We start from the raw sequence: 26462 nt of genomic DNA on the forward strand, positions 1-26462 counted from the left end.
CCTCTCAAAGAGGCGCAGCCCTTGTGCACTCCTTTCTCCCTCGCCCAGACTTTCTTTACACAACCCTGTATGCCTCCTTCCCAGCTCCCACTCTCTCAGGCCCCATCTTTCTTCCAGATTTAAGTCCCCAAAATCATCCAAAACTTAATTGATTTCTCCTTGTTTAGGCAAAGACAGAGAAGATTTCCAAATCTGAGGGTTGTATTATATGAAGTGCATTGGTAGGTAAGATGCTATATTAAAATAAGGTCACAGAAAGCCAGTTTTATTCCATTTGCACTAAAGTTTACAATTTTTTTGCAGTTCTTTTTTAACCAAGACAGGTTTCTTTTTTAAAAGTCGTTAATTACATTAAATACTAAAGTACATTGTATTGAATCACACTAAATGCAATGGAATAAACCTTGTTTATTACCAAGTTAATCACAAAGTGTTACTTTTACCCAGATTTAATCTGGACAGCATATTTTCAATTTCACTGTCTCAGAAGCTCAGTATAACACAGAATTTGCTGTCTACTCAACAAACAAACAGGAGTAAAAGGCTAGATAATCATGATATTGACATTCCTTCATGTTTCACATCTTCTAGGCAGAGATGCTGGGGATCAGTTTTTCCCTTTAAATTAAAAATCAGAATAAGCTAAACAACCACCTGACTTTTCCCAGTGTTTGGTTTGGAAGGACTAACATAATTTGAAAAAGCTGCTTTAATGTATTGTTTTGTTGTTTTTGGGGGTTTTTTTTAAGTGCTCTTGCCCTGTCAGTAGTTAGCAGATCCAAGTAGTTTTAACTGGATATGTTTTTCTTTCTCTTCTGTTTACTTTTTCCTATTGCACAGCCAACTCATAGTTGGCTGCCAGTTCATTCAAAGTTGTTCAGTATCTTTGCAAGCTTCTAACAAGAAAATATATTTTCTTCACTAATTGTTCTTGAAGAAGGTGATTTGAATTATTAAATGTTCTTCAGGTCTACTTTCCTATGGTTTATGAGCTCTTGCTAGCTTCAGTCATCTGGAGAGAAATGAGGCTTATAAGTCTCCAGAAAACAGTATTTATTAGGAGCTACAACAAGCCACACTAGGGATATCATTCTGAAACCAATAATTATAAAAATTTTATGTTAAAACATTTCTGTAAATGATAAATAAAGTCCATTGGGATTTTTTGAGAATGAAAATATTTTTCCTGGAGAAAACATTAGTGATACTGAAAGAGCTGTGTGTTGCCTCTGGGGACCCATTTTACTGAAACCAAAGATGGGGAGGTGACCAGCTGGCTCAGAGACATTGAACAGGCTTAGAAAATCCTGTTCTTGATGTAGCTGATTTTGGCAGTAGCTTGAGAAGTCATGGTGTAATCTGGTACCTTTTCTCACTGGCCAGCCATGACCACAGATTTTCCATTTTCCAACTTCTTGGCAGAATTTGTAAAACTCTTGATATCTGAGAGTACAGTTGCTGAAAGCTGGAATCAAATGCTGCAGGCACTGAAGAGTCTCCCAAGAGCACCATGCATAAAATGCAAAGGCATTATGTGTACATATCTGTAAACCCAACGTGTGCTTCATCTTGCTTTTCTCCTGCAGTGAACGTGGTCTTCCTCTTTATCCTTCAGTACATAATTATTATTTTTGAGTGTGCATTTCCTTACCTATCAGGGTGTACCAGCTTTGGCTCTCACAATACATTTCATATTAGCTGTCCTCTGTGTTTGATATATCATTTTAGGAATACAATTATTTTTTGCTGACATCTCCACCACTTTGATTCATATAATGAATTAAAACCATTACAACAGGAAATAATTTATGAAACACTAAACAAGAAACCCTCCCCCACCAAGAGCTGACTAAGACAGGAACAAAAGGAGTAATCATGGGTGATAATTGCATTGTCTCATTCCATTTTCTTCTGAAACCTTATTACAGCTGTCCCAAGAAAACATGCATTATCCAATCCAAGTAATGACAGAGCAATTCTAAAAGCTAATTGTCTATAAAAATCTAGCGTTGATCCTTTACTCCTTGGAAATAGGAAGGTGATTGCATTGGTGTGCCAATTCATGGCCATCGTCACTGGGTATCACATCCAACTTCAGAGTACCAACTTCTCCACTTCATATGGTGTTGGAAGAACAAAAACCCATTCAAATATTGCAGAGAGACCATTCCAGCACAGAGATGACTTCTCATTCATCATGGGTCTATATCTGAGAGAAAAATGAATGCAAGATCCAGTGGCTAAAAACTGAAGAGAAATTCTGTGGCCTGGAGCAGGAGGATTATCCTGGCACCTTCAAGCTTTAAAATCCTTTAAACTGATACCCTAGCTAGGAAAACACTAACATCTCTTCAAGCATTCCTTTCAAGACACAGGAAACTAGAAGGAGAAAAGGAAACAAATCACAAGTGGTTCCACCCAAGTAATTTTTTGGTGCTCCACTGACCATGTTTCGTGCCACAGGAGTTACCTCAGATGGCAGTAGCGGGGTTGCTCCAGAGGGTCTGATCAAAGACCAGACCTGGAAATTGTCTTCACTCAGCAAGTCTTGGCTTTGCAGCTACTGCAAAAACAGCAAAAGAAAGTGAGAAGAAACATTTCTGTTCACCAAGGGGAATGAGGATACCAAAGATAAGGGCTGAAATGCCTTCTGACTGAAGTTTAACCCTGTGAAAGAAAATGCATCAACTCTGCTTGGGAGTGGATAAAGAAAGTCCTAAGAAAGGAACATGAAACAATAACTCAAATTAGCCATTGTTGTTTCCACAGGTTTTGTTGGGGGTCTTGTCGGTTTTTTTCTTCAAGAAGCAATCATTAGGAGACTAAATTTGGACACCAGTCTGCCACTTACTGCTTCCTCTGCTACTACCATGGTCCCAAGCTGATGGTACAACAGCAAGAGGCCAACAGCCAAAATGGATTAGGAGTTCAGCTGACATCAACATATCTCTGCTGAATTTCTTGCATCACATGAATGTCTTGGTGAAGATCAGTACAGATATTTAATGGTGGCTTTTCTGTGTAGACAGTGTTTAATAGGCCAGAAACAATGCACAGGCATGCTGTACCGTAAACATTTTAGAGCAGAAAGAACCAACCAGGCTCATCCCATGAACAAGAGGAAAAACAACCCTGAATTCAGCTATTACAAACATCCTAGTAGAAAAATGCCACCATTATTCATCTTTACAGATAAAAATATGGACTGATAAGTATAATCCCCCTTTTAAATTACAATTCAAGTCTGTTTGGTGCTGAGGGAGAAGTTTCAATCAATGTAGAAGTATGTGAGAAAATGGTACCTAGGAGTTTATCTTACTTGAAGATAGATCATTATGTATATGCAAATCATTGTATAGCAAATAGAAGTTACAGATTATTAAAAATAAAAAAGAAACATGCAGTTTCTCAGTGATTTAGTGAAATGCTGTACCCTGAGCATAAGGGCAAGTGATGCTTTTATGTGAGAGAATAGCACGTCTCCTACTAGCCCCAAGATATGAACAAGTCATACTCACAAAAATAACCAAAATTATTATTGGTGATCCAAACTTGTTTTGATTTGATGTGGGATTTCGATCCTGTGCCTTTAAAAGCTGGCAGTTTAGCAAAAACATCAAGCTGCATAATTTCCCACTGGCTAGAAAAATACTGCTGATGATCTCTCAAGTGGAACTGAGCAAAAAAGCTTATCTCATGCAAACAGTGAGTGGTGTATTTTGGGGGTTTTTTTCCCCTCTGTGTTACATAATAAGAAATCAGGTGTGTTCTTCACTTTTCTTGGAAATACTGATTCCTCATTTCAACTGCTGGTTTTTAAGAACTCCCTTTAATGCATATATTGGTTATAGGAGTGAACATTAATCTGTAAAAAAGGCCTAGAATTTGATTACTACACACTCAATGCAGATTAATGAATCTGTAGATTCAGCTGCACAAGATCCCTGTGCTCATCCCTCAAGCAAGGATGTTGATAAATGAAAAAAGCCTGGAACATTTATCCTGGATGTTTCAGGTTGTACTGCACAAACAGATGAAATGGAGCCCAGAACAAATGGACCATCCCAAACCCACCGTCCCTTCCAGCTCAAAACCCACAACCTTTAAAATCAGTGCATCTCTCAGCTGGTAACTGCGTTTTTTTTTTTGCCATAACAAGACCAGGTGTTGTTCACAATGGCAGAGCTCAAAGTGATGCACAGTGAATTATGTAGACAAATGAGAAGCCTCCCTATGCTGCTGCCATTATGGGGTCATTTTTGTTCACTCACCTGGAGGAAGGGCTGCTTTTAATTCTTCCCTTCCCTGCCCTTTCCTGTGTTCTCTCTGCTTTGTCCATTAGCAAAGGGACCTCCCTGGTTGTGCCATTTTGGAGCTAGCACTTTTGAAAAGCCAGTTCAGAGATGAGAAATTTCAGGTACAACTTGGTAAATCCAGAGGACACTGGTGGAAGCTGCTGATAGGATTCCAGTGTTCTGCATCCATCTACTGCATATGGAATATAAGGAAGAGGAGCCAACTCAAAGATTTCTGAAATTAATTACAGTTTTCTCCAAGTAAACAAAAACGATTTTTTTTTCCCTGACGAGTGAATTAACTTCTTCATAGTCTACATTTTTCAGCAAGTGAATCTGATGGGGTTTTAATGTTCTTGTAAAGCCAGGAAAATGTATTAGAAATTGCTAACATTTATTATGTTCCTTGGCAGAATAGTTAGATACTGTGGTTAAAAAAAAAAACCCCTACACTGATTGTCTCTGTTTAATAAATACTTTTAAGTAAATAAATGGAGCTTAATTTATTTACTTAATACTATAAATAAATAAATGTTGAACAGCTTAAAAATAAACAAAAGATAAACAAAATAGTATTTCTGCAAGAAAATAGTGTCCAAATTTAGCCCATGCAATTTTTGTCAGAAAAGAGAAGCTAAAATTATCTCAAGCTAAACCAAGGCTCTCACATACTTGTCATTTAGGAACTCTTTCAGTGACATGCGGGCAAAGACTAGAACTGACAATTATTTCAACAGAAAAAAGAACAAAATGGAGGTTAGAGGACGCGTTATTTATTGTGCTCATCTGACAGCCCAAATGCAATGAGATGAGGCAGAAGTGCCCAGGCACTGTTTACAGGAAGAATCATCTCTTGAAATAGATTTTCATTTCCCTTTGCTCTGTCCTAATTAGAAATGTCAAATTTCTTTGCAGAAGGAAAAAAAAAAAGGCATGGGAAAAGTTTTTGCTTCCTCTTCCTCCTTAGAAGATGAAAATATGAGTAAGAATTGAAATATCTGTCTGCAATAAATGAATGTTTGTTTGCTCAGCCTAAAATTTATTTACATTTTTGAAAGTGTGGAGTGCATTGTTCATAATCTAGTTAGTTCATCAAAAGTATATTCAGATATGAATTCTTTACCTTGGAATGATGACGAATCTGTTATCCAATGAACTTCACCTGAGACACCAGCAAACCAGGGAGACTTTACACAACGCTGCGTGTAGAAAGCAACAGGATAGCTGAGCAGTGCAGGAAAAGTGGCATACACAAGTTGTTCATGGATACCAAGGCATATCATATTTCTGAAAACAATAGTGGAAAATTAATTTAATATAACAACACAACTATTGTGGCGGACTTACCACTGCACATGGTATAAAGGAGCCACAATAAATGTGTTTCACAAAACCCCCCAACCCACAGCAGTAGTTGTTTAAAACCGAGTTGACTTCTCCTACACCTGTGGTGCTGGTTATTTTTGTTGGTTGGCTGGTTTGTTTGTTTTTCTCCTGATTTCTGCTCTTAGAGCCAGGAGGTTCCCAGATCCTCAGGCCATGTGCACTCCAGCTGGCTGACAAACCCTTACAAGAAATGTTCTTGTTCAAACGTGGTCCTGTACCATGTTGGAACAGGATGTTTCTTCTCTCCTTTTTTCATTTCAAATTGTTTTGTGAACAGAAAATTATAAGGACATTTAGTTTTCAAAACATTTCTGTAAGGAAATATGCTGCCTGTGTTTTGAGAGGGGTGCAGTGACTCCAACAACATCAATTCCAGCTCGCAGCTGCGTTTGGATCCCAAGTCCTTGGCTCTGGGTGTGTGTCAGGCTGCCAGACAGCTTAACTTCCCCCAGCAAAATGGGAAGCGCTCCTTGGCTCTGCTGGCTGCTCATGAGAAGGGGCCATGGCTTCATCAAGTCCCTTGCTCAGGGCAATCCACGAGGCTTTCAGGCAGGCTTGGATTACACGGGAATTCATCTAGCTTTGTATGTTTCGTGGCTCAGTGAGCAAATCTGGGAACAAATTGATGGTTTAAAATAAATTTTGCTTCTGATGTGCCAAATGGACCACTTGGGTATATTCCTAAATCTGAATGTCTGGCTGTGGAGTACCACCCTCTGAGGCAGCTGAATCCCATCCATCTGCCACCCTCCAGCCCACAGTTTAGCCCAGAAGTTGCATTTTTCTGAAGTGCACCCCATCCTAGGGAGTTACCATGGCAACTGAGGGACTGACTGAAAGATGCCGATCCTGCTACAACTCCGCTTCTGTCAGGATACAGCTAAATCTCTAAAGGTCTATTTTATGGTCTTTATTGGAAGACCTAAGGTGATTAAAGAGCACAGGTCACACCTGCACAAACCCACCCCGTTCAGAGCTGTTACTCCCGTATCAGTGACAATTCCATTTGTTGTACCAGCCTGTTTACTATTTTGAGAAAGGCCCTGAAGCACTCAGTTTTGCTCTCGCACAGCTCACCAAGCAGTGCAGCAGCAATGCCACTAATGGTTTACCGGGAAACACATGTGCTCCCTCCTCTCCTCAAGAGGTTAATGTGAAGCTGCCAGTGTGGAGGAACTTGTTACAGACTGAGTCACCTCCTATTTTAAAAAGGTTGGTGGAAGAGGGCTCACCTCAGAAATGTTAAAGGCTCCAAACCCTGCTTTTATTATTAGGCTGATAAGGGATGATAGGCAAATTGTTTTCTCATTCATGCCCAATTTCTCAATCTTTTGAAGAGGAGTTTTGATGTTGGTGTCTCTCTCTGTAAACTGGCTCTAACACCATTTTAAAGCTGAACTGTGTAAAAGCTAAATATGATCACCACTTACGTCATCCCTGAGGCAATAGCTGAGCACTGTCAGAGGAGCATGGTAACATTTGACTCAGAGCCTCATGTCTCAATGGTTGAGCATCCCATTTGCTCTCTGGCTGCCAGAAGACTTGGTGATATGGCTCAAAACCCTGGTGGGCACAAATCTGGGGCTCTGCTGCTAGGCAGAAGAGATTCCCAGCCTCAGTTTCCCGTCTACTCTTTCTTCAGTAATATATCCTGGTGGATGTCCCACATTTTTCAGCCTGCAGTTTCACTGAGACACCAGCTACCTTCTCATGGAAAGGAGAAGAGCCCGTTTCTCTTCCAGATGTACAGCACAGCAGTTTGTTATCTTGCCTAGCTCTGCAACTTGGAAATACTTTGTTATAGCCATGTCACGTGGCCATTACCCAGCAACTCAGGAGGTCACATCACTCTGACAACTTTTAATGCAGGATACCCCCTGCATTGGGGGTAATGCAGGCACCTGGCATTGGAGCATTTCCCTGCAGCCCAGCTGCACTTCAGTCTTCTCTATAACATGCCTCTGCTTTTAGACTCTCTTTCAGTGAACCAAAATATCACTGCTGCATTGAAAATTTTCCCCTTCCCTCGGTCTTGTCTTTTCATTTATCCTTACCTTCTTTACTTTCAGCTGCTTTCTGCTTCCCAGGGAATGAATATGCAGAGGGAAGTGTAGACCTTTCTCCTGCTCCTCGTGTATGCTCTCTGTCTGTCCACTGACAGTCCAAAACTGCATCTTGGGTTCACTCTCTTACACCTTTGAGTCACTACTCCAAACTGCTTGACAGAATGCCAGCAAACAGAGGGGAAAGACAGCATGAGAAGCAGGGTGAAAGAAATGAAATTATGAAGCTCATTCAGTTTCTCATTTCTGTATCTCTTGCCCAGCTCTCCTCTATAAGAGTATGTAACAGTCCAAATTTAGAGCCTCCAGACTGCAATCAAATCCATTCAGTGTGGTGATGTGAAATCCAAGTGGTGTGAATGAAGCTGAGTTTCTGAGCCATCACATGGATTTTCAGCGTGGTGGGGGAAAGTGTGTGACTGTCACCCTTGGTGGCACCCATGGCCCCAGGGAGCTGCCAGAGCAGGCACACACAGCGTGATTGTGAGGGAGTGAGGGGCTGGGAATTGTTCCTGCCACAGGGAGGGGGTGCTGATGGAGGTGCTGACTGTAATTCTGGGGGTGTGCCAGTCTCCCTGCACTTGGGCTGAGCAAGAGCTCCTGCCACAGAGAGAATCCTCCTCTTCAGTGTACTCATTGCACAGCCTTTACATGAAATGGTAGCAGGTGCACAATATAATTATATTTTTAAAGGAAAAAAATTCACTTGAGAAAAAATCAGAAAGAATTTTGAAGTGGGTCTTTTATGTTACATCCTTGTGCCTGGAAAGCTGCTGTAGTGCAACCAACATCCAAGCCAAATGGTTTTGCCACAGTGCCTAACACTATTTTTAAAGCCATGTTCATTTAATGACTTACAGAACCCTTCCTTGCTCTTTGTAATCCTGGGTAAAATAACCACAAATTATTTAAAAGCACAGAATCTCCCCTTTGAATGCTCATGGAATTAGACAGGAAACAGCCCCAAACACTTTCCACCATGAACAAAGTCCTGAATGGGCATCCCCAGAGCTGTCTACTGACAACTATGACAACATTAAATCAGCAAGAATTGAAGTGAGAGCCCCAACTCACCTTGCACATAATACTGAATGGTCATCACTCTCTGAGGAATAACAACCCCATCTTGCAACTTGGCAAATGTCACATTCAACCCACCATTAAAAGCACCTTGTGTTAATTACTGTTCCTTTAGATGACTTAACTAAAACAGGTTTGTTTTAAAAGTATGTAGTTTTTAACCAAATTTCTTTAGAAGTGAGGTGAGGAAGGAGAAAATATTGGGAACAGGGTCTGAGCATGGAGTCATCCTGCAGAGGGGAAGGAGAAGAACTGCAGTGCTATTTGAGAACAGCTGCAGATCCCCTGGGATTTGTTTTCCAATTAGTTACAAAGCCCATTAACAAATTCTATTTAGAGGGTTTTCCATTTAAGTGAGATTTTCCTAAATTAGTAGCCATCAGTTCTTATTTGGATAGCGAATCTGCCAAATTCCATGGATTATACTAGTGTACAGCCAACCTCCTGCAAAAAAAAAAAAGGCAGCATGGTAATATGGCGGAGTCATAATCAGAAAGAAAGGAGCTTGCTTTAAAGAGTAGCATATCCCTATTTTTCCTATCAAAACACCGTGCTGTGTGTTTTAGTAGGAGTTGTTTTTTGAACTTCAGTTTGCTCTGTCAGTAAAGGGAAATTAATCTAGAGGGGAACATTGACAGAAAGTTCTTAAAAGGCACTGAGAAGGTGGATGGTGCCTTTTCATCAAAAGAACAAAGCAAATGCAAATAACAAAAGAAACATTTAAACCTAAGGAAAATAAATCTCTATTACCTTCAATAACTCAGGCTCACCAGTAGAGAATGTCACTAAGACAAACTGGATGCTTACACAGATAAAGGTATTTGTGCATGTTATAAGTCATGGAAATAGCTTAAAATTTATTTCACCCACACTTCAAAGACTCGTTCAGTCTCTGTTTGGGCAGAGCAGTGACCTCACACGTGCCTCTTGTGTCTTGTGCCTCTCATTCCCTGTCCTTCAGCTGAGGCTTTTGGAGTTGGCCTCTTGTCTGTGTGTGACTGCATCAGGAGGAATATGGGCTGGGACCAACTGCTGCTAACTGTACCTCATTTTTCAACAGCGCTGCCAGCTCTGCCCACGGAACAGGACTATTCCCAAGGATTCTTTGTGACAGCCTGAGCCTCAGAGACTGAGCCTGGCTCAGTGGGATCTTTCCAAAAAGAAGTGGCTTTGTAGAATGAGCACTCAGCTCTCCCAGGCAGCCCCTCTGAACATTTCCATCCCTTGCACACAAGCACACATACTCAGTTGTTATCTTGTTGGTGCAAGGCCAGTGAAACCCCTATTGAACATTTACTTCTGCATTTTCTTCCTCAAAAATATCCTTCACAAAAGTGACACCTGAACCTTGCTCTTCCCAGCACACAAGCACTGACAGTGCTGAAGTGCATGCACAATCCTCAGTCCACACAGCAGGAGAAGGTGTTCCCTGTATCTTTATCACCATCCTGTCCATCAAATTTGGGATCTTATTAGAAAATAAACATTTTGGATATCTCTTTAAACATCCAGCTAAATCATCTGGTCATTTGATGCTCAACAGGAGCATTGAGGTCTGTAGCTTGTTGGTCTTTTCCTCCCACTGGCTCGCTGCGAAGGAAGGATGGTGGTCTCTAGTACAGTGTCACCATGGCAGCAACTGAGCCAGGGTGCCGTCCCCATCCCGGATTTTTGCATCCTGCGGGTGCACACGGGACACGCCTGTACCAGCGCAGCAGGAACGGGGCACTAGAGGGAGCTCCGGCAGCACTGCCCACCTCCCAGCCCCAGGCTGGAACCGGACCCTGAGCACAAGATTGGCAGCTGAACTTGGGAGGCCTTGGGGTGGCTTATTACTTCGATTAACTTCTATGCACATTTGAATAACATTTTCAGATATCCTTTTGCTGCTACAAACTCTAGAACTACCAGTATCCCCCCTTCTGCCGACAGCTCCTATTAGTGTATGGTTCTAGGAACTGAGATTTAATCCATCATATAAATGTTAATTAAAAAAACCAACCCAAACACTATGGATTATCCTAGTTGTAGAAAAACTGCTCAAAAAGCTTCAGCAAAGTTTGAAAAATCTTCTAGATATTAAACTATTTCTCTTCGTGAGATTCAATCCTCCTTTTAATGAGTAAACCCGCAGCTACGCATCAGGAATTAAAGCTAATATTTAGCCTTTGAATAAATAAGAGACATTTTGGGAATAATGTGCCTGTTGGGGAACTCTGGAAAAAAAAGACAAGATTATTGCATTTGGCAGGATCTTTGCTGGCAATTGCTGTAACTAAAGCAAAAGTGGCAAAAGCAGCTTTTTTATTTTTAGAGAGACATCCACAGTGATTTAGTAAACCTCTCTGGGGAAGACAAAAGCTATCCTCTCCATATATTTACTTGAGGAAGAATTCATTTTCAAGGCAAAAAATTAATAATTTCTAAGTAAGAAGAGTCAGGCTTCTGTAGAAACACCAGAGCTATTTTTGGAAGAAAATACCTCAAATATCATCTACAGAGAACCCAACTGCATCAAATATTGTGTTACTGTATTTCATTCAGAAAATTGCTCAGGAGCCCCAGCAGTGGAGCAGACAACCCTACTTTATCTGTGTACTAAATACCTTATATGTATTTCCTGTATAGTTCTTTTAAATCTAATGAGAGCAGAACCCCTGTTATAAAAATTCAAGGTTAATTTGCATGTGGTAGAAAAACACTGCTCAGTGCAGTGCTATGAACAGCGCTAAACCCCTGTGTTTCTCCCTTCCCAAACAGATCCACCACAAAGTCATAAAATATTCTTTCATTTCTTGCTGATCTAAACAGGCTTGACCAAAATGTTATCTCATGAGAAAAAACTAGTTATGCTCCCTTCTCCCACAGAAGGGCCACTTACTCCACCAGAAAAGACAGAGATGCATATTATCTGTCACTTTCACTCCATTTCCTTAACAAACAAGCATCTTACCTTGACATTTTCTACTCTCCCTTGTTGGTGTTAGATACCTTCTCAAACACTTAGCAGATCTCCATCCTCTGTTGCACCGACCTCCTCAGGATGTGAAGTCTCTTGGGTTTCACTGCACTCCAGTGTTTGAGGTGTCCATTCTTCTCAGCACCCTCTGCCTCCAAAAACTTCTTTGCCCAACAGTTATTTTCTCCTCTGCCAAATTCTCTTCACTGGATCACTTTCAATGCTTCTAATAATTTGCTCTTCCTCAGTGATTTTAACTTCTCCTTTAAAACAAACAAGGAGACCACCCAGCCACCTTTATCCATCTCCTCACACTTTTCCTCTCCCCTCATGTTATTCTTCCCTTGCCCAAGTATCTTCACTATTACTGCCAGCTGAGTTCCATATAATTGCCACTTCTCCTCCCTCACAAATTTCTCTTTATCTCTTTCAGTTGTTTTATTTTCCCTTCTCTCTCTGTTTCTGTGCTTTATATCCCTCCCCTGTGTCCCTTCAGCCTGCCTGCACTGTGAATCAGGACATCAGAATGTTGTGCTAATGTTCTTTTTTTATTTGGTGTGGGGAATTCCTTTTGTTGATGTAAGCAAAGTTTGTGAAGCTTGTGTGATGCATGTGTATTTTAATGTCAACAGGGTAATGAAGGCTTCAGTACCCTCATCCCCCTGATTTAGAATTCTTCCCAGCATTCTGTATTCCCAGTGGAGCCTCTCAGCATCTGCCATCCTTGGCAAGAACTGCCACTGAGCAAACAGCTCTTTCCACTGCTCCACCTTCCTTCCTTCCTTCCTTCACTTTCTCTTACCCATTGCCATCCGAAAATTTATGGAGGAAGGGTAAAGCCCATAAAACAGACTGAAGAGCCTTCCCAAATAATTACAGCTAGGAAACAATGTACAGGAATTTTCAAATTCATGTTCCCCAAATCCAGTGGAAATAAAGATGTATCTGCTGCTGTTGCAAAGAGGGCAAACTCACAGATGTATCCAGGAAAGACAACTGTTTCACTAGCATTACAGACCCAAGCGCAGAGAATGGGAAGTGGCACCCTACAGCTGAGGGAGAGAGAATTTTTGCCTACATTTGGGTTTCCTGTGGAAAAGCAAGAACTAAGAGATGGAGGGGTCTCAAAATCCCCAGCACTCACTGCAAGAAATAATTGTATTTGTCACTTCACAAACATTGTAAGAAATTATGCAAATACTGCAAAGGCAGCAAATGGTTGTAGTTACAAGGTGATAATGGCTGCACAAGGAAAAACCACAGAACTACTTAAAACAACCAAATCTTTTAATTAGAAAGCAACAAACATGCAAACAGCAGGTATAGAAATTTATTTGAACCAACGTTTTTACTATAATGAAAGTTACTTTAAAACATTGATCCAAGCTCTCACATTTGCTGTTTAGGGAAAATATTGCACTTGGCATCTTCTAGCACCCCTCATACATGGCAAAACATTTTAAAAACATTTTTGCTTATTTTAACTTGCACACTCTCCCCAAGTCATGCACACAGTCATTCAAAAAACCAAAAGGTTAGGTTATCCAAAAGCAATACCTCAGAATTGCACTAAAGCTCTGTAAGGAAAAATATAATTAATGTCTTATACAAATTTCATTGACCTCCAGGTGCTCACACACAACTGGTGGTTACTCTTCATCTTCGTTTTCGTTCTCCTGGCCAGATCCTTCTGATCTGTCACCTTCCAATCGGTCTGCAAAACACAGATTTAGTAAAGAGAACTTGCAAAGTTTTCTTTTTCTGGTAAATATTTATAACATGCCGTCTCCCTGGGCTATTACACAATAGGAAATGGCTGTGGGTTTTACGGTAGAAGAAAGTCTGCGTGGACTGACAGCAGAGAGTGGGTAGAAATCTTACCACAAGAAAGGAGAAAAGGAGAAATGCCCTAAAGGATTTCCAGGCATGAAAGAAAACTCTTGTGTACAAAAGGAAAAACCTTGTAGCTGCTGACTGGCTGTCAGCACAGAAAAGATGAATGCAAGCCTAACATTAAACTGAGATGGTAACTACAAGGGACAGAAGTGCTGTGCTGGGGAGCTGAAGCTACAATAGCTACAGTTAGAAATTTGAATAGTCCAGAAACTGGGGGATCACTGCCTGTCACTTCAATACATCAGGAAAAGTGCCTTTTGATGTAAATATTTAGAGAAAGGCAAATACAGAAATGTGTGAGGGAACATGACTGGCTCAAGATCAATCACTCAAGCAACATGCAGTCAGGTTAAGAAACTCTCCACCCAGCCATAACAGATTTTTGCTGAAATTGTTGTTAACTCAAGTGTTGGGCAGTTCTTCTAGTATTTCATTCAAGAGATAATGACAACTGAAGGAAACACACGGAGGTGTAGCACTGAGCAGGACATACAGCACCCTCCTGGCTCCCAGCACTCACAGAGTAGCCAGAGGTGAGAGAGGAGCAGCAGCTGCCACCAGGCACAGCTTCCTTCCCACCTCACCACTGCAAGCCACTGCTCTGCTCAGTCCCCATATTCAGTATCTCCAGTCACTTTCACCTTCCTCCACAGGTCTGTTAGGTTTTTGCCCAATGTGCCATGCCAGTCTCCCAAAACACCATCTCCTTGCTTCCTACACAGTGTGTGATGTCTCTCCACTGTCCTCCATCCTCAGGGTCAATCCACTGCATTCAACCTCTCCAGCACCAACATCCAGTTCCCAATGATGATTCCTCCATGCAACCCTCTTTTCACCAGTTTCAGCCTCATGGGAACTGGAGGGACATCCTGCTGCCCTAGGAACAGCTGCCAGCAGCCTCAGCAATAACCTCCTACAGTCCTGTATCTTCACACCCTCCTTAACCCCAGACAACTCCAAGCCCACAATCACAGTCAGTTCATCTTACAACTCTTTCCAGTCCTCCCCAATAGTTTTCCCATCACACAGCACTCAAAGATCATTCCTGAAGAGAGTATTTTTCAACATCTAAAAATACAAGTTGCTCTTTGTTTTGAGACAAAAAATAACAGCTGCAAAGATGTTGCAAGTCTCACACCAAAGAAGCAATTCCTAAGTACTTCTATTAAGAGAACCTTGAACAACCCTTGAATCTTCTCACCAACCCCAAGTACAGCCATAGGCAGCTGAAGGTCTTGATGATTTCCCAATCCACCTGCTACTTCACAGACCAGTGTTGTGGAGAAGCTCTTCAGAAGTCTCTCACCTGCTCTTATATGATTCAACGAAGCCAACATTCGGAGCATGAAGGAAGCTGGAACAGTGATGGTGTTTCTGGTCTCTTCCAGCATTAGTTCATTACGAGTTATAACCTGGAGGCAGGGAAAGGAAAAAACCAGCATCAGAAATAAACACAAAATTATACTGCATCAATATGGGCTTGTAGATACAAAGTTTCTGTGCAAAAGTCATTTTATAGAGACCAAAATTACCATAAGGGAGCAATATTTTAGTAATTGGTATTGAATACTGTTGTCTGTGGTAAGAAAAGTCAAGACAGTGGACTCTGCCTGCAGGTATCCTGTTGTCTGTCTAAAGAATATTCTAGTAAGATCATGGTTCCATTGTCCACATGCATGGCAGATATTAAGACGAGTGACTAAGAAAAACTTTGGAAATCTTGCATGAAGTAAAGCAGACTGATGAGAGAAAGTGCTGTTTCCAGATGGCAACTGTTGTAGAGAACAGAGTTCCAGCACCAGTGCTGGCCAAGAATGTGGGAAGGAAAAGAGATGAGGTTACCCTCAACTCCTACCTTCATGCTGCTTGAAACTTTTGGAGAAAATCCAAGGAACACAAGCCATTTTCTATCCCACTTCAGGAAAACTCTTTAGCTCCATAATTCTTTGTAAACAGATCTACAGCTTGCTTCTAAATGACTTGAAAGAGCCAGATCCTACTGTCTCAGTTTCAAGGAAAAAAAAACCTGCTAATGAATACTTTTAGCTCTCTTCCCTCATTCCTTCCTCATGGTACTTCCTTGCCATTCTTCTTCCCATAAATTCTAATCCCACACTTGTCTCAGCTTGTCTAAGCTTGTCTCAGCTTTTAGCCTGTAATCTTTTGTTACCATTAAGGACAAAAATTTCTTTAGGTGGAGACAAGTTCAGACCATTTTTCAATCTTTGCTCCCAGATCAGCTGCTGTAAGACAGGAAAATAATGTAATTCTTGCTCTTCCTGAGACTCTTCAAGCCTGTTCCTCTTGTGAGGAACATGTTGTTGCAAATGTTTGCAGCGCCCTTCTCCCTTCCCAATCAAAGCACCTCTTTTCTGTCGTTCTCACCTGTTTGCCAGGCTGATCACTCCCTAACAGAAGCAAACTGAGAAGGCAGCAGGCTGCTGTTTATTCCTCTTTCACCCCCTATTTCTCCAGTGCATCATCAGTAACATCCCCTGACAACCTGCTGCTGAGGATTTCCCTCTATTCAGAGGTTTGTTCTCATCCCCACTGTCTTTTCCTACTCACTAAGGTCATGGCCTCTCTCAATTTTAAATGCAGTTTTATATCTATATGGAACTTGCTTCAAACACTGTTTTATCCCCCGACCTTCCCCCTTCTATGGAAAATTCAGTTTAGGTATGTTGGACACTTACTCCAGCCAAACTTAACATGGTGAAAACTATTTTATTGCTATGAACATCTCCTGTCCTCTACACAGGTATTCCAATAAAGGGATTAAATTAAAAAAGAAAAAACATGTAAAATTACAAACCACACTGCAGTCAATTCTTCTGAAAGTTCTACTTTTTTTTTTTAAAGAAAACGTAACTCAATATCTAAATCATTTCTAATCATTAGAAATAAAGTGAGAGAACTAAAGTACGATAATTACTTTTACCACACATTTATGGTTAGAAATACTTCTAAACCCCAAAGGCTCCAAAACATGTCACGACTAAAGCTGTCACACAATATGCAAAGAAGTGTCACTTCGCTCAGTGCTAAAAAAATGGGAAAGGTTCAAAACTCACAAGTGGATCGTTTGGGGTTTTTTCAAGGGATGTGGGGTGGTGGCTAAGGGTTGTGGGTTTCTGTTTGTTTAAAATATATTTAGCGTTACTAAAGAGAAAGAATGATTAAAAACCCACCCAGTCTACTATATCTGTGCTGCCCAAGAGATTTCACCAAAAAATCCCCCAAAGTGACCACCCCACAACCCAATCTGTCCTACAACATTGCTTACAGAACACCATATAACATTTTGATACATTATGTTATGTGATTCACTCAAATATGATTATTCAGCAGTCAGCTATATGGTCACCCCAGGCCAGTTGCTGTATCCAGTTATTGCTCTGAGGGCAACATGGAAATAATGAGTTACATAACTTTACATTGGACTTTTATAAACTGATTGGGCTTCCAATGTTTGCTTTATTCCATGAAGTTCCCATTTGCAATCTTAACTCCCTTTTATGCCACTGAATATTTAATAGGATTGATTTTTGCACTCCCTGTTGTTCTGTATTATTTCCTTCAGTTTATTTCCTTCACTCTTCCTGTCATTTATTTGTTTAGAGACAAGCACTACATTCATTTATTAATTCCAGCCAGTTTTCCTTCAATATCTGAATGTTCACACTTCTTCCAACTCCTTTCATGTACATAATACCAGATCATGTTATATAATTTCTAGGAGAGCTGATGAAATGCAAAGTGCCAAGGATATGAAAGTCAGCTGTTCTGAAGGGCAGCTGTATATTTGTAGCTCATTTGTCGAACATTAAATAACTCTGCTAATTCAGTATCAGTAATTTGTACCAAAGGCTTTCACAGAATTAAAGATACAGCATTACCATGAAAAAGGAGGAAAGGTTCTTACCTCATCTGCCAGTTTTCTGTTAAAAATCTTGGATTCTTCCAATGGCGACCAAATTTTTATATCATAATCAATACCCGAAGAGGCCAGAACTAGAAGTAAGTAAGAGTAATTCTAAATTAAATGTGTTATGTGTTTATTGGTATTTTCTGCCCTTAAATGGAAGAAAAATACTTCACTTGAAGCATTTATTTGCAAATGTCAAATCTCATGCTGAACAGAGCTTGTAATTACCAAGCCTCCACATGAGATCTGCACTATAGATTATATGGCTTTGAATCTATCAATATATATATATGAAGAAAACAAATGCAAGCATCAACAGCCCCCTGTTTAAAATATGAAAAAATCACCAGAATATACAAAAGATAGAAGCAGAAAGTAAGAGCAAACCCAGCCACTACTAATACATTTCTGCTGGTAAATATATGCATTAATAACAAAGCTTTAGGATTTGTAGAGCCAGGTGAAAAGGCAGAACCAAGATAATTTCAAATGTACATTTGATAATTTCAGTGAATTTCATGTAAATTTATTTGATATTTAAGTATAAAGATGCAATGGATGCTGTTATAAGTAAGGTATGAAAAATGTGAAAAGTTGCAGAACATTCTCTAGATCATTGCACAAAAACCACTGCAGGAATTAAAATTCCACAGAAAGGTCTCAGCAACTGGGAAACTGAACAAGATCAACTGTCCTACAAGGAGGATGACCTCTCTTAATGACACTTCCAGAGTGTGACAGGGAGACAGTCACACTCCAACAAGAAACCAGCAAAGCTACAGGGCACCTTGAAATGTGCTTCCAAAGGGAGTATATAACTCAGGACATTTACAAGAACTCAATTTCAGTAAAAAATTTAAAAGTTCAAGCTTTACCCTATATAGGACAGTATTCCATGTTTCTCCAAACTGTTAGAAAAACCCCCAGCCTCTTCTGATGTTCTATAACAGCTTTACTTGCTAATTTACTAAGAGCTGACTCTTACTATACAGCCATATAAGCTGTGAAAAAAGAAGTAACACAACTACTTTCTCTGACTGTGTCAGAAGCTGCAGGATAGGTCAGGTTTTCCAGCTACGTGCGATTCCTTCTACTACTTTGGTCCATCTTTTCTCTGAAGGTTTTCCTCTAAATACAAATAGAATTTCTATGAATTTCATTAATTCTTCTAATCTCACAATGCCAGTGAGAGGGAGACACCCACTTCACTCCATTTTTTTGAACAGGGCCAAGCAGAGACCAGATTCCAATATAATTTCCCAAGTATTGCTGGCATTTCAGCAACCCCATGTGTCCCTCATTAGTGTAATGGAAAACATTTTCTGTGTTGAGGGCAGAAAAAATTTGAGATTCTTCTTATTACATCTGACAATACTTCTATAAATTTTATGTCAGGAGTAATTTGATTTCAATAAATTTTTGAGTAAGGAGGGATTTAAGGGCCAAAGGTCATTAGTAAGAGGCAAAATTAAAAGCAGTATTATCTGAGTTACATGGAGAAACATGAACAGTAGATCATTAATCATTGCAATGCTCTGTTGAGACAGAGTTTAAGACTGAGCTTTAAAATGCTCTAGTGCAGATAAGCTGGACATGCAGAGTGTCAGAATGCTGCTCTTACTGGGGTCAAAGGGGTGAGGCTGCAGACAGTTCACCACGTGGTTGTCAGCCTCCAGCAGCATGAGGTGCTCAGCAGTGTGGCGGTCCCAGATGAAAATGTGGCCGCAGTCTGAACCACTCATGACAAAGTTGGATCCCCAGAAGTTGGCTTCCTTTATCTGCAAGAAAAACAAAACTTTTTAAGACCCAGCCAGTGAAAACCCCATCAAAGATTACACTCCTGTATCTGCAATAACACTGCTGCTGAAGGAAGAGCTCTGCCCATGCAGAAACAACATTTAAGACATTTTAAAGGAAACATTTAAAGAAGAATGATTAAAAAAACTTAAGGTTTTAGATTTCAGAGCAAAGTAGCTGCTAACAGGAAAAAAAAAAGAGAGGAGTTGGGGCAGACTGAGCAGTTTGAAAACAAACGTCAGCAAATCTGTCACTTTCTAAAGTGACAGGTACGATACTGCAGACAGGGGTATGCAAAGGAGTTTCTAGGAAGAGTTTGGCTAAATTAGAGTGTGTGACAGGCTAATGCCTGGGGGGGATTTTCCATTTACAGAGAAAGAGGAGACAAGACAGAAGCTTATGAAAACTTGGGGGTGGGAATTAACGAAATCAAAAACTTTGGAATTTTTTTCTCCCCCCTCGCTATAGCAAATGAGATAAAAATTAAGACCTCTTAGCCCAATGCCAAAGTTAAGTTACAAATCACTGAACAAATGCAGGCATCCAGGTAGAAACGACCCTTCAGCTTCACCTATTACAGCAAGAGTAGATGGAAGTGCCTCCCAATCACAAAACGTGGTATTGTATTATTAGAACAGTAAGTATTATAAGTATTATCAGAACTATGTTATTATAATAATTTAGGCACATTAGATATATTTTGGTATGGATTCATAGTTTATTACTTACATTAAGTATACTATTTCTTGTATATTATTTATAAACCATTCTATGTGTGGTGAATGTATTATCTGTTCATTGTGCATTTACTAATTCAGTGGGAAAACAGAAGCAGTTTTGGAACTGACTGCAGCTGAAGTATTCTGTCCCATGAAACAGAGCAGCAGAGAAATGATCAATACTGCAGGCCAGGAGAAATGGTAGTAGGATCAGATATCCATTTCCTTGAAATATATTGTTGATACTATGCTACACGTGCTACTTTCAAGATACCCTAATGATTACAGCCTGAAAGAATGTGCCTTATTCAATTTCTGAGCCAAAAAAAACATCCAAAAATACTTTTTTTCCAAGAAGTAACCATTAGGTTTCCTAAATGTAGAATATTCTTTCCATGCCAAGGCCCCTCTTGCCTTCCCTTCCTATAAAGTTGTAACCCAAATGATATCAAACAATTAGTCTGAACAAACAAGAGCAGGTCACTTCCTTCACTAAAGGTAAGAACCTTCTTCAGAAATCACTTCTGATTTTACTCAGAGTAGGACCTCAAAATAACCATTGTTAAATGATATAAATTTGCTGTCCTGTGTCCTCTACAGGTCTGATGGGGTGGCAGAGGGAGAAGGGACACTGCTTCAACAACAGTCAGAAAACTCAGTCATGAGATGTGAGCTGAGAGCTCCACAATAGTCTGGCGTTTGTGCTGCAGGAAAAAGCCTGGAAGGTTGAAGTGTAGATGTAGAATTATTTTTTTGAGAGTCAGCAGTACCTCTTACAAACTCTCTTAACTGACAAACACTGGGCAAGAGAGGTACCTGTGCAAGCAGGAGTTTGCTGTGCAGCAGCTTGCAGAGTTCACACAGAGCATTTCCACTGCTGGAAGTTCAGTTTGGCATTTAAGAGGAACTCCAGCCTTAGGGACAGAATTTTGAGTTTGAGACTATTTATGCAGAATCCTACTGTGAATTATTTTCCAAGTAAGGCTCTAAAGAGGGCCATGGCTATATCCTTCTCTTTCTTTCTGCACACTTCGCTCAGAAAATGCCTGAAGAGAAGGGCAGAGACGCTGCCTTGCTCTGTGCTTTGCCTCAGCTACCTTGATACAGACTCCTATTGGAAAGTCGAACCCTTAGTGCTGTTAGAAATATGTGCTTTATTTCCAGCCTAAGTATGCCCAGTTTTAAATTTCAGGCTCAGTAGATCCTTGTCTATAGAGTACGTCCCAATGACTGCTGTCAAGGCAATAAAATCATCCTGATGTATCTAAAAATAAGCTGCATTCCTGAGTTCTCTAATAAATTCCAATATATTAATCTTTCAGCAGCTTTTGTCTTATAGCTCCTCTTAATATATATTTTCATTATCCTGTTACATCTAGATTATCCCCAATAATAAAAATCTTTTAATTTTATATCTTAATTTTCAATGATTACCTCTTCCTGTTTCCTTTGTATTCTCTTACTCATACTTCTCAATACTCGTAAGATCTAATTTTAGCACCACAGAAATTCACATTTAAAAATTTCAGTTTTCAAACTCATATACACACTCACTTCTGTATGTAGACACAACTTATGCCATTTATCATTTACATTCAGACACTCCACTGAAGAAAAGTTTCTAAAAGTCATTGTTTTAAAAGCGGAACTATGAAAAATCTAAGATTGCCAAATTAAGTCCTCAAAAGTAAGGATGAACCAGAATTATACCATTTGCCTGCATAATCTTAATTTTATATATATATATATACACACATAAAAATTATATCCATCCATCCATCCATAAAAATGGTTCATGTAATTGACAACACAACTTCATCCCTGGGCTGCTCAGGTGTGTAGGAAACAAAGATTTTTTTAAGCTGTCTCCTTCACAAATTTGAAAGGGAAATATGATCAGCCCTTGCTTTCCAGGAATGAGGGTAGCACTCAGGTTGAAATGAAGTTTGCAACCATAGAGACCAACAGGGAAAATAAAATTACATTTTCTTTCATTCTGTGCATTCCTTGCCATAGATGCTTGTGTGAAACAAAAGCAGAGACCAACCCACATCCCCAAGAAACCAAACAACAAAATTTGTTAAATAATCTATGTAATAACAGATATGCAGACAGAGACTGAATTAAGACTTAGATGAGCTCACTTTTAGTATCTCTTAACCACAAAGTGCTTGATGCCAGGACTTTTAAACTAACAAGGGTTTGAGCAATTAAAATTGATTTCTGAAATACAGTGCAAAACTCCTTGTCATAAATCAAGGTTTATTCTAAGCCCTGTTGTTTATGTAGACTGAAATATGTATTTACTGAAGAATTTTTCCCAGTGTAATCAAAGCTATTCACACAAACCCTAGAAAATGGCTTTGGGGGTAAAGGGACTACTCCTCACATCAGCTGCACAATAACACACCAGCAGCTACTTCTGCAAAATACACCTAGAACTCAGAACTTCATATCTTCAAAATATTGCAAAAAAGCAAAAGAAGAAATAGCAAGGAGAGCAACCTCTGTTTTTCATGCACCATTGCTTTACAAACACAGTGACTGCATTTTTCTTGAAATACAGCATTTTGTGTGAAAAGGACAAGGCATCTAGTAGCTAAATTATAATTTAATAACTAGCACTGGTTCCTTTTTTAAATTCAGAGATGTCAAAGCTCTTCAAAACTATGATTTATTCCTCACTTTCCCTTCTGAGCTCTTCAAAGTTAAAGATTAAATAAAAATTTTGAACAGCTTGGAAGGGAAAGTGAGGATTAAATCCTAATTTGGAAGGTAGGCACATTTTATACCATTTAAGCTGAGAGAGAAAATGAAAAAGAAGAAAAATACCCCAAATTTTAAAGGATGTTGAGGGGAGTACTTAAATACCTTTCACAGTGACACGAGCCACACTAATTTTAGTTTTCATTTAGAGCCAATTCTGTGCCTTCCAAGTGATCACAGAAGCCAAAGAGCTTACAGTGCATCCCAGTATCCTTTTTGGCAAGCACAGCAAGGGGCAGCTGTGCTGAGTCCATAAAGCCCCACAGCCCCCAAAGCACACAGAGTCTGTACCATGGTCCGCGAGTTGCGGTGACCTTTATAAACCATCTTTATCAATGGGCGCCTGATATTCAGCGTTTCCAGCTCTTCCATCTCCTTCCTCTCCTTCCTCCTCCTGAAGAGCTCCTGGATGCGGGCGACAGCGGATCGTCTGTGAATTCCAGAGAGAACAGCACTGAGAGCCCCTTCCCAAACACTGCACGGGGCTCTCAAAGATCATCATTAGGCACTCCAATACATTCTCCATGAGTTTGAAACAGACATCAGCGTAATCCCAACTGCAAAATTACAGACTTGGGTTTTTTCCATCCCGGCTTACAACAAGAATAGCATGCAAGACAGTGGAATGTCAAGTGATGCCAGGTTTTATTCCCCCTCTGTAGAACAAACTTCAGCTGTTGGCAAAATTCACATGCTATCTTATTTTCATCCTCCATCCATATTGAGGTAGCAAAATTCTGAAGTAAAAAAAAAAATCTATGCCAGAACAGAACTTTTTAAATTTTAAAAAGCCATTAAGGATCTAATGTGTCTCTCAATGTGATTTGGTTTTTCATAAGTTTTGTCCAATTTATTTCTCTTCATTATTTCTCTATGACAAGACTCAAGATTTAGACAGCGTTTAAAAAGTTCCTACTAAGGCAAAAGATGATTTGAGATCAATTATTGGAGCAGCTATCCCATATGGTGGCAGTAAGGTTTACAGCTGGAGATTTCCTAAAACAACAAAGGAAAAAAAGCGCTAAATTATGTAATTTGTTTTGTGAATGTTTAATTCCAGGAACTTATTTTTTATTAATCTGTGACAAGACTTTGGTGTCAAAATTTTTCCTGTTTAGCTCTTCAGTTTGCATATCCCTGTAATTCCAGCTATAACCAGACAGTCACATCCTGGTTCTTCTGTTATTCCTTCTCATCATTAGCTCTGAGGTTCTGAACACAGTCCAAGGGGAATATCACTCTCAAGAAGAAGCAGGTACAGATTTTAGCAGAATGCAACGAGTGAAACTATTATGGCAATTTATATGATCCTAAAAAGTAAACTGATCCAGAACCTCACTACACTGCTGCCAGAAAGTAACCTGAATTTGCTTTCAAGTCATGTTGTCCAGTGTTTTAGTCACTGATCCTGGAGACTCCAGCAACAAGTCCTCTACTCCAGAAAAAAACCCTACCAGATCTATCTCATAACTAATTCTCTCAGCCAGTGATCTGCCTAGATTTTTGTCTATTTTTTGCCATAGGAGAAAGTTGCACCAGAAAGTTAAGGTGAAATAAATGGTGTGCTACAGCTAAGCAAAGAAGGAAAAGGAATGTAAGTCATTAATACAAATTTATTTACTATAAAAACAAATAAACCAACAAACCACACACTGTTTTACTAAGACAGATCACCTAATACAGCTAAGCTTTTAAAATAAATTTTAATATTTTTTTAGAGAAACCGGAAGAGATTTGAAACCACCAACCAATAGATCCACTTAACAGTGTGCTATTTATTATAATACATTTCTTAGATGTTTGCCTAGCAAACAGCACCAGAAAAAGTAGACTGCTACTACTTCCTTGGTGAGAGTTTTCTATCCTTTCAACCCCTAGACAAGTTCCTGGTTCATCCTTTTTACACTGCAGTAAATAAATACACTGTATTTTTTAGTTAGTCCTTACAATATGCTGAGTTTCAACTTTAATCAACAGATTTAAGAGGGCTCTGCACAACATCTTCATACAACAGACGGGGGAAAAAAAAGAAGCCCAAGTTCTTTATCTACTGTGCTTTAAAGATCACTGAATTATGCTCCTCACCAGTTTACTTCTACATAAAGGAAAAAGGGTGGCATGCACATGATAGGCTGCATCAAAACACAGAAACTTTAAACCATCACATGTGCATATTGGGGTTTTACTTGCTTTTAAAAAAGAAGTGGGGTTTGTGTGAGAAAGTTAAAGCACCTGTCATTTACTGTGATTGCTATTTGTAATTTTGGTGTGTTTCTTCACATTCATTAAAGATGTGCAGTGAAGAGGCTGAGAAGTTAAACATCATTAGGACTGACAGAGCAGTAGACTTGTCCAGCTGTTTCAGAAGGATTACTTGCTGGATAGCAGTAACAAGTCTTGGGATTAGAAGATGGTATTAAAGTAGCTGATTGGTAAAGCAAAGTAGTTTCTTGCATAATTTTTCATCCAAACATCTCTAGAAAAATTAATCTCCTCTCCATTCCCCTAGGCTGAAATATGTAGACATTACAAAAAAACCATCAATACTACTCAGCAGTCAGGATCATGCATTCTAAGATGAAAGCAGAAGCAGAGAAGCAACTTTTTGGGTAAAACTGTCTTTAAACTAAATGGAGCTCTGTATTTAACCTCCTGATTTTGGGCCTTATTTTAAAAGGAAAATGGATTTCTATTTAGTTATCTTGTGAAGTCGATGATTACCTTCACCAGGGAGAAGGCAGCCAAGCACGCACAGCTCTAACTGTGATACTGTGATCAAGCCCTTAGCAACACCCTGCAGAAAGCAGGAACATGCCAGAGGCAAGTCTGCTCCAGTAAACATAAATATGAACCCAACTTAATGACATTTCAGAACAAAGAACATTACAGGAAAAGGGCTTCTCTGTGAGAGGTATTACTTATTGATAACTACAGATTTTCTATCCCTTTTTTTTAAGTCATACACACACAAGAATTTTAAAATCTGACATTACTGTTTTCATTTGTATTTGTAATGAGCAATTCCTGTCTTTGCCAACACAAACAGGGATAGCAGCCTCATCACTTGGAGCATCAGTGGGTACAGAAGTGTACTGTGCAGTTTGAACTGTTCTGAGGTTCAGCTTGAGCTGAGCCTGGCTGAGAGCGGCTGCTTCCCTTCCAAACTGCTCTTCCAAGCACAAGATGTCAGACAATGGAATTTTTGCATGTTGTGTTGGCACTCCTCAGGCAGCCCCATCAATGGGTACAGTTCAAGGAAGGATTCACAGAGCACTGCTTTCCCCCTTACGATCAGCCAGGTTTGAAGTCTTCAAAGTTAATTGTTGCAATTTATTATCAAGAGTCCATTTAAATTAAGCCCAAGATGAATGGAGTAGGGATTCAGAAGTGAAGCCGTATTTTTTTAGTTAAACATGGGTTCGAGCCAAGCAAACAAAAAAACCAAACCCACAAAAATCCCGTGATGCAAACTGATCCACAGCTATGTATTATAAATGGAGAGAAATGGAAAATATGTATACACATAAGTCTTAAAATATCTAAGTTGTCACATAGGGCATTTTCTGTATATTT

General features: G+C 39.7%; 1 protein-coding gene and 1 long non-coding RNA gene across 12 annotated transcripts in view; both read right to left on the minus strand.

Moving 5' to 3' along the window:
- Positions 1-306: 306 nt before the first annotated feature.
- Positions 307-11342, minus strand: LOC309570888. Of its 5 annotated transcripts, XR_014226269.1 has the most exons (5): positions 7736-11342; positions 5419-5582; positions 4272-4488; positions 2471-2563; positions 307-2379 (listed from the first exon to the last, which is right to left on the minus strand). It is a non-coding gene; the product is annotated as an uncharacterized lncRNA (long non-coding RNA). The 5 variants fall into 5 exon arrangements; XR_014226268.1 differs by having other exon boundaries at positions 307-4488; positions 7736-7896; positions 8819-11342; XR_014226270.1 differs by having other exon boundaries at positions 307-2563.
- A 1707-nt stretch (positions 11343-13049) lies between these two features.
- Positions 13050-26462, minus strand: part of DCAF6 (DDB1 and CUL4 associated factor 6) — a 78537-nt gene continuing 65124 nt past the window's right edge. For all 7 annotated transcript variants that reach the window (XM_082277929.1, XM_082277928.1, XM_082277926.1 and 4 more), the window contains 5 exons: positions 23181-23319; positions 19229-19385; positions 17605-17693; positions 14986-15091; positions 13050-13497 (listed from right to left, as the gene is read on the minus strand). In XM_082277929.1, coding sequence (XP_082134055.1) covers positions 13433-13497; positions 14986-15091; positions 17605-17693; positions 19229-19385; positions 23181-23319 — 556 coding nt within the window. In that variant the 3' untranslated portion in view covers positions 13050-13432. The remainder of the gene's footprint in view (positions 13498-14985; positions 15092-17604; positions 17694-19228; positions 19386-23180; positions 23320-26462) is intronic.

This window comes from Coloeus monedula, assembly GCF_965178545.1.
Source record: "Coloeus monedula genome assembly, chromosome: 3".
In the NCBI taxonomy this organism is placed as follows: Eukaryota; Metazoa; Chordata; class Aves; order Passeriformes; family Corvidae; genus Coloeus; species Coloeus monedula.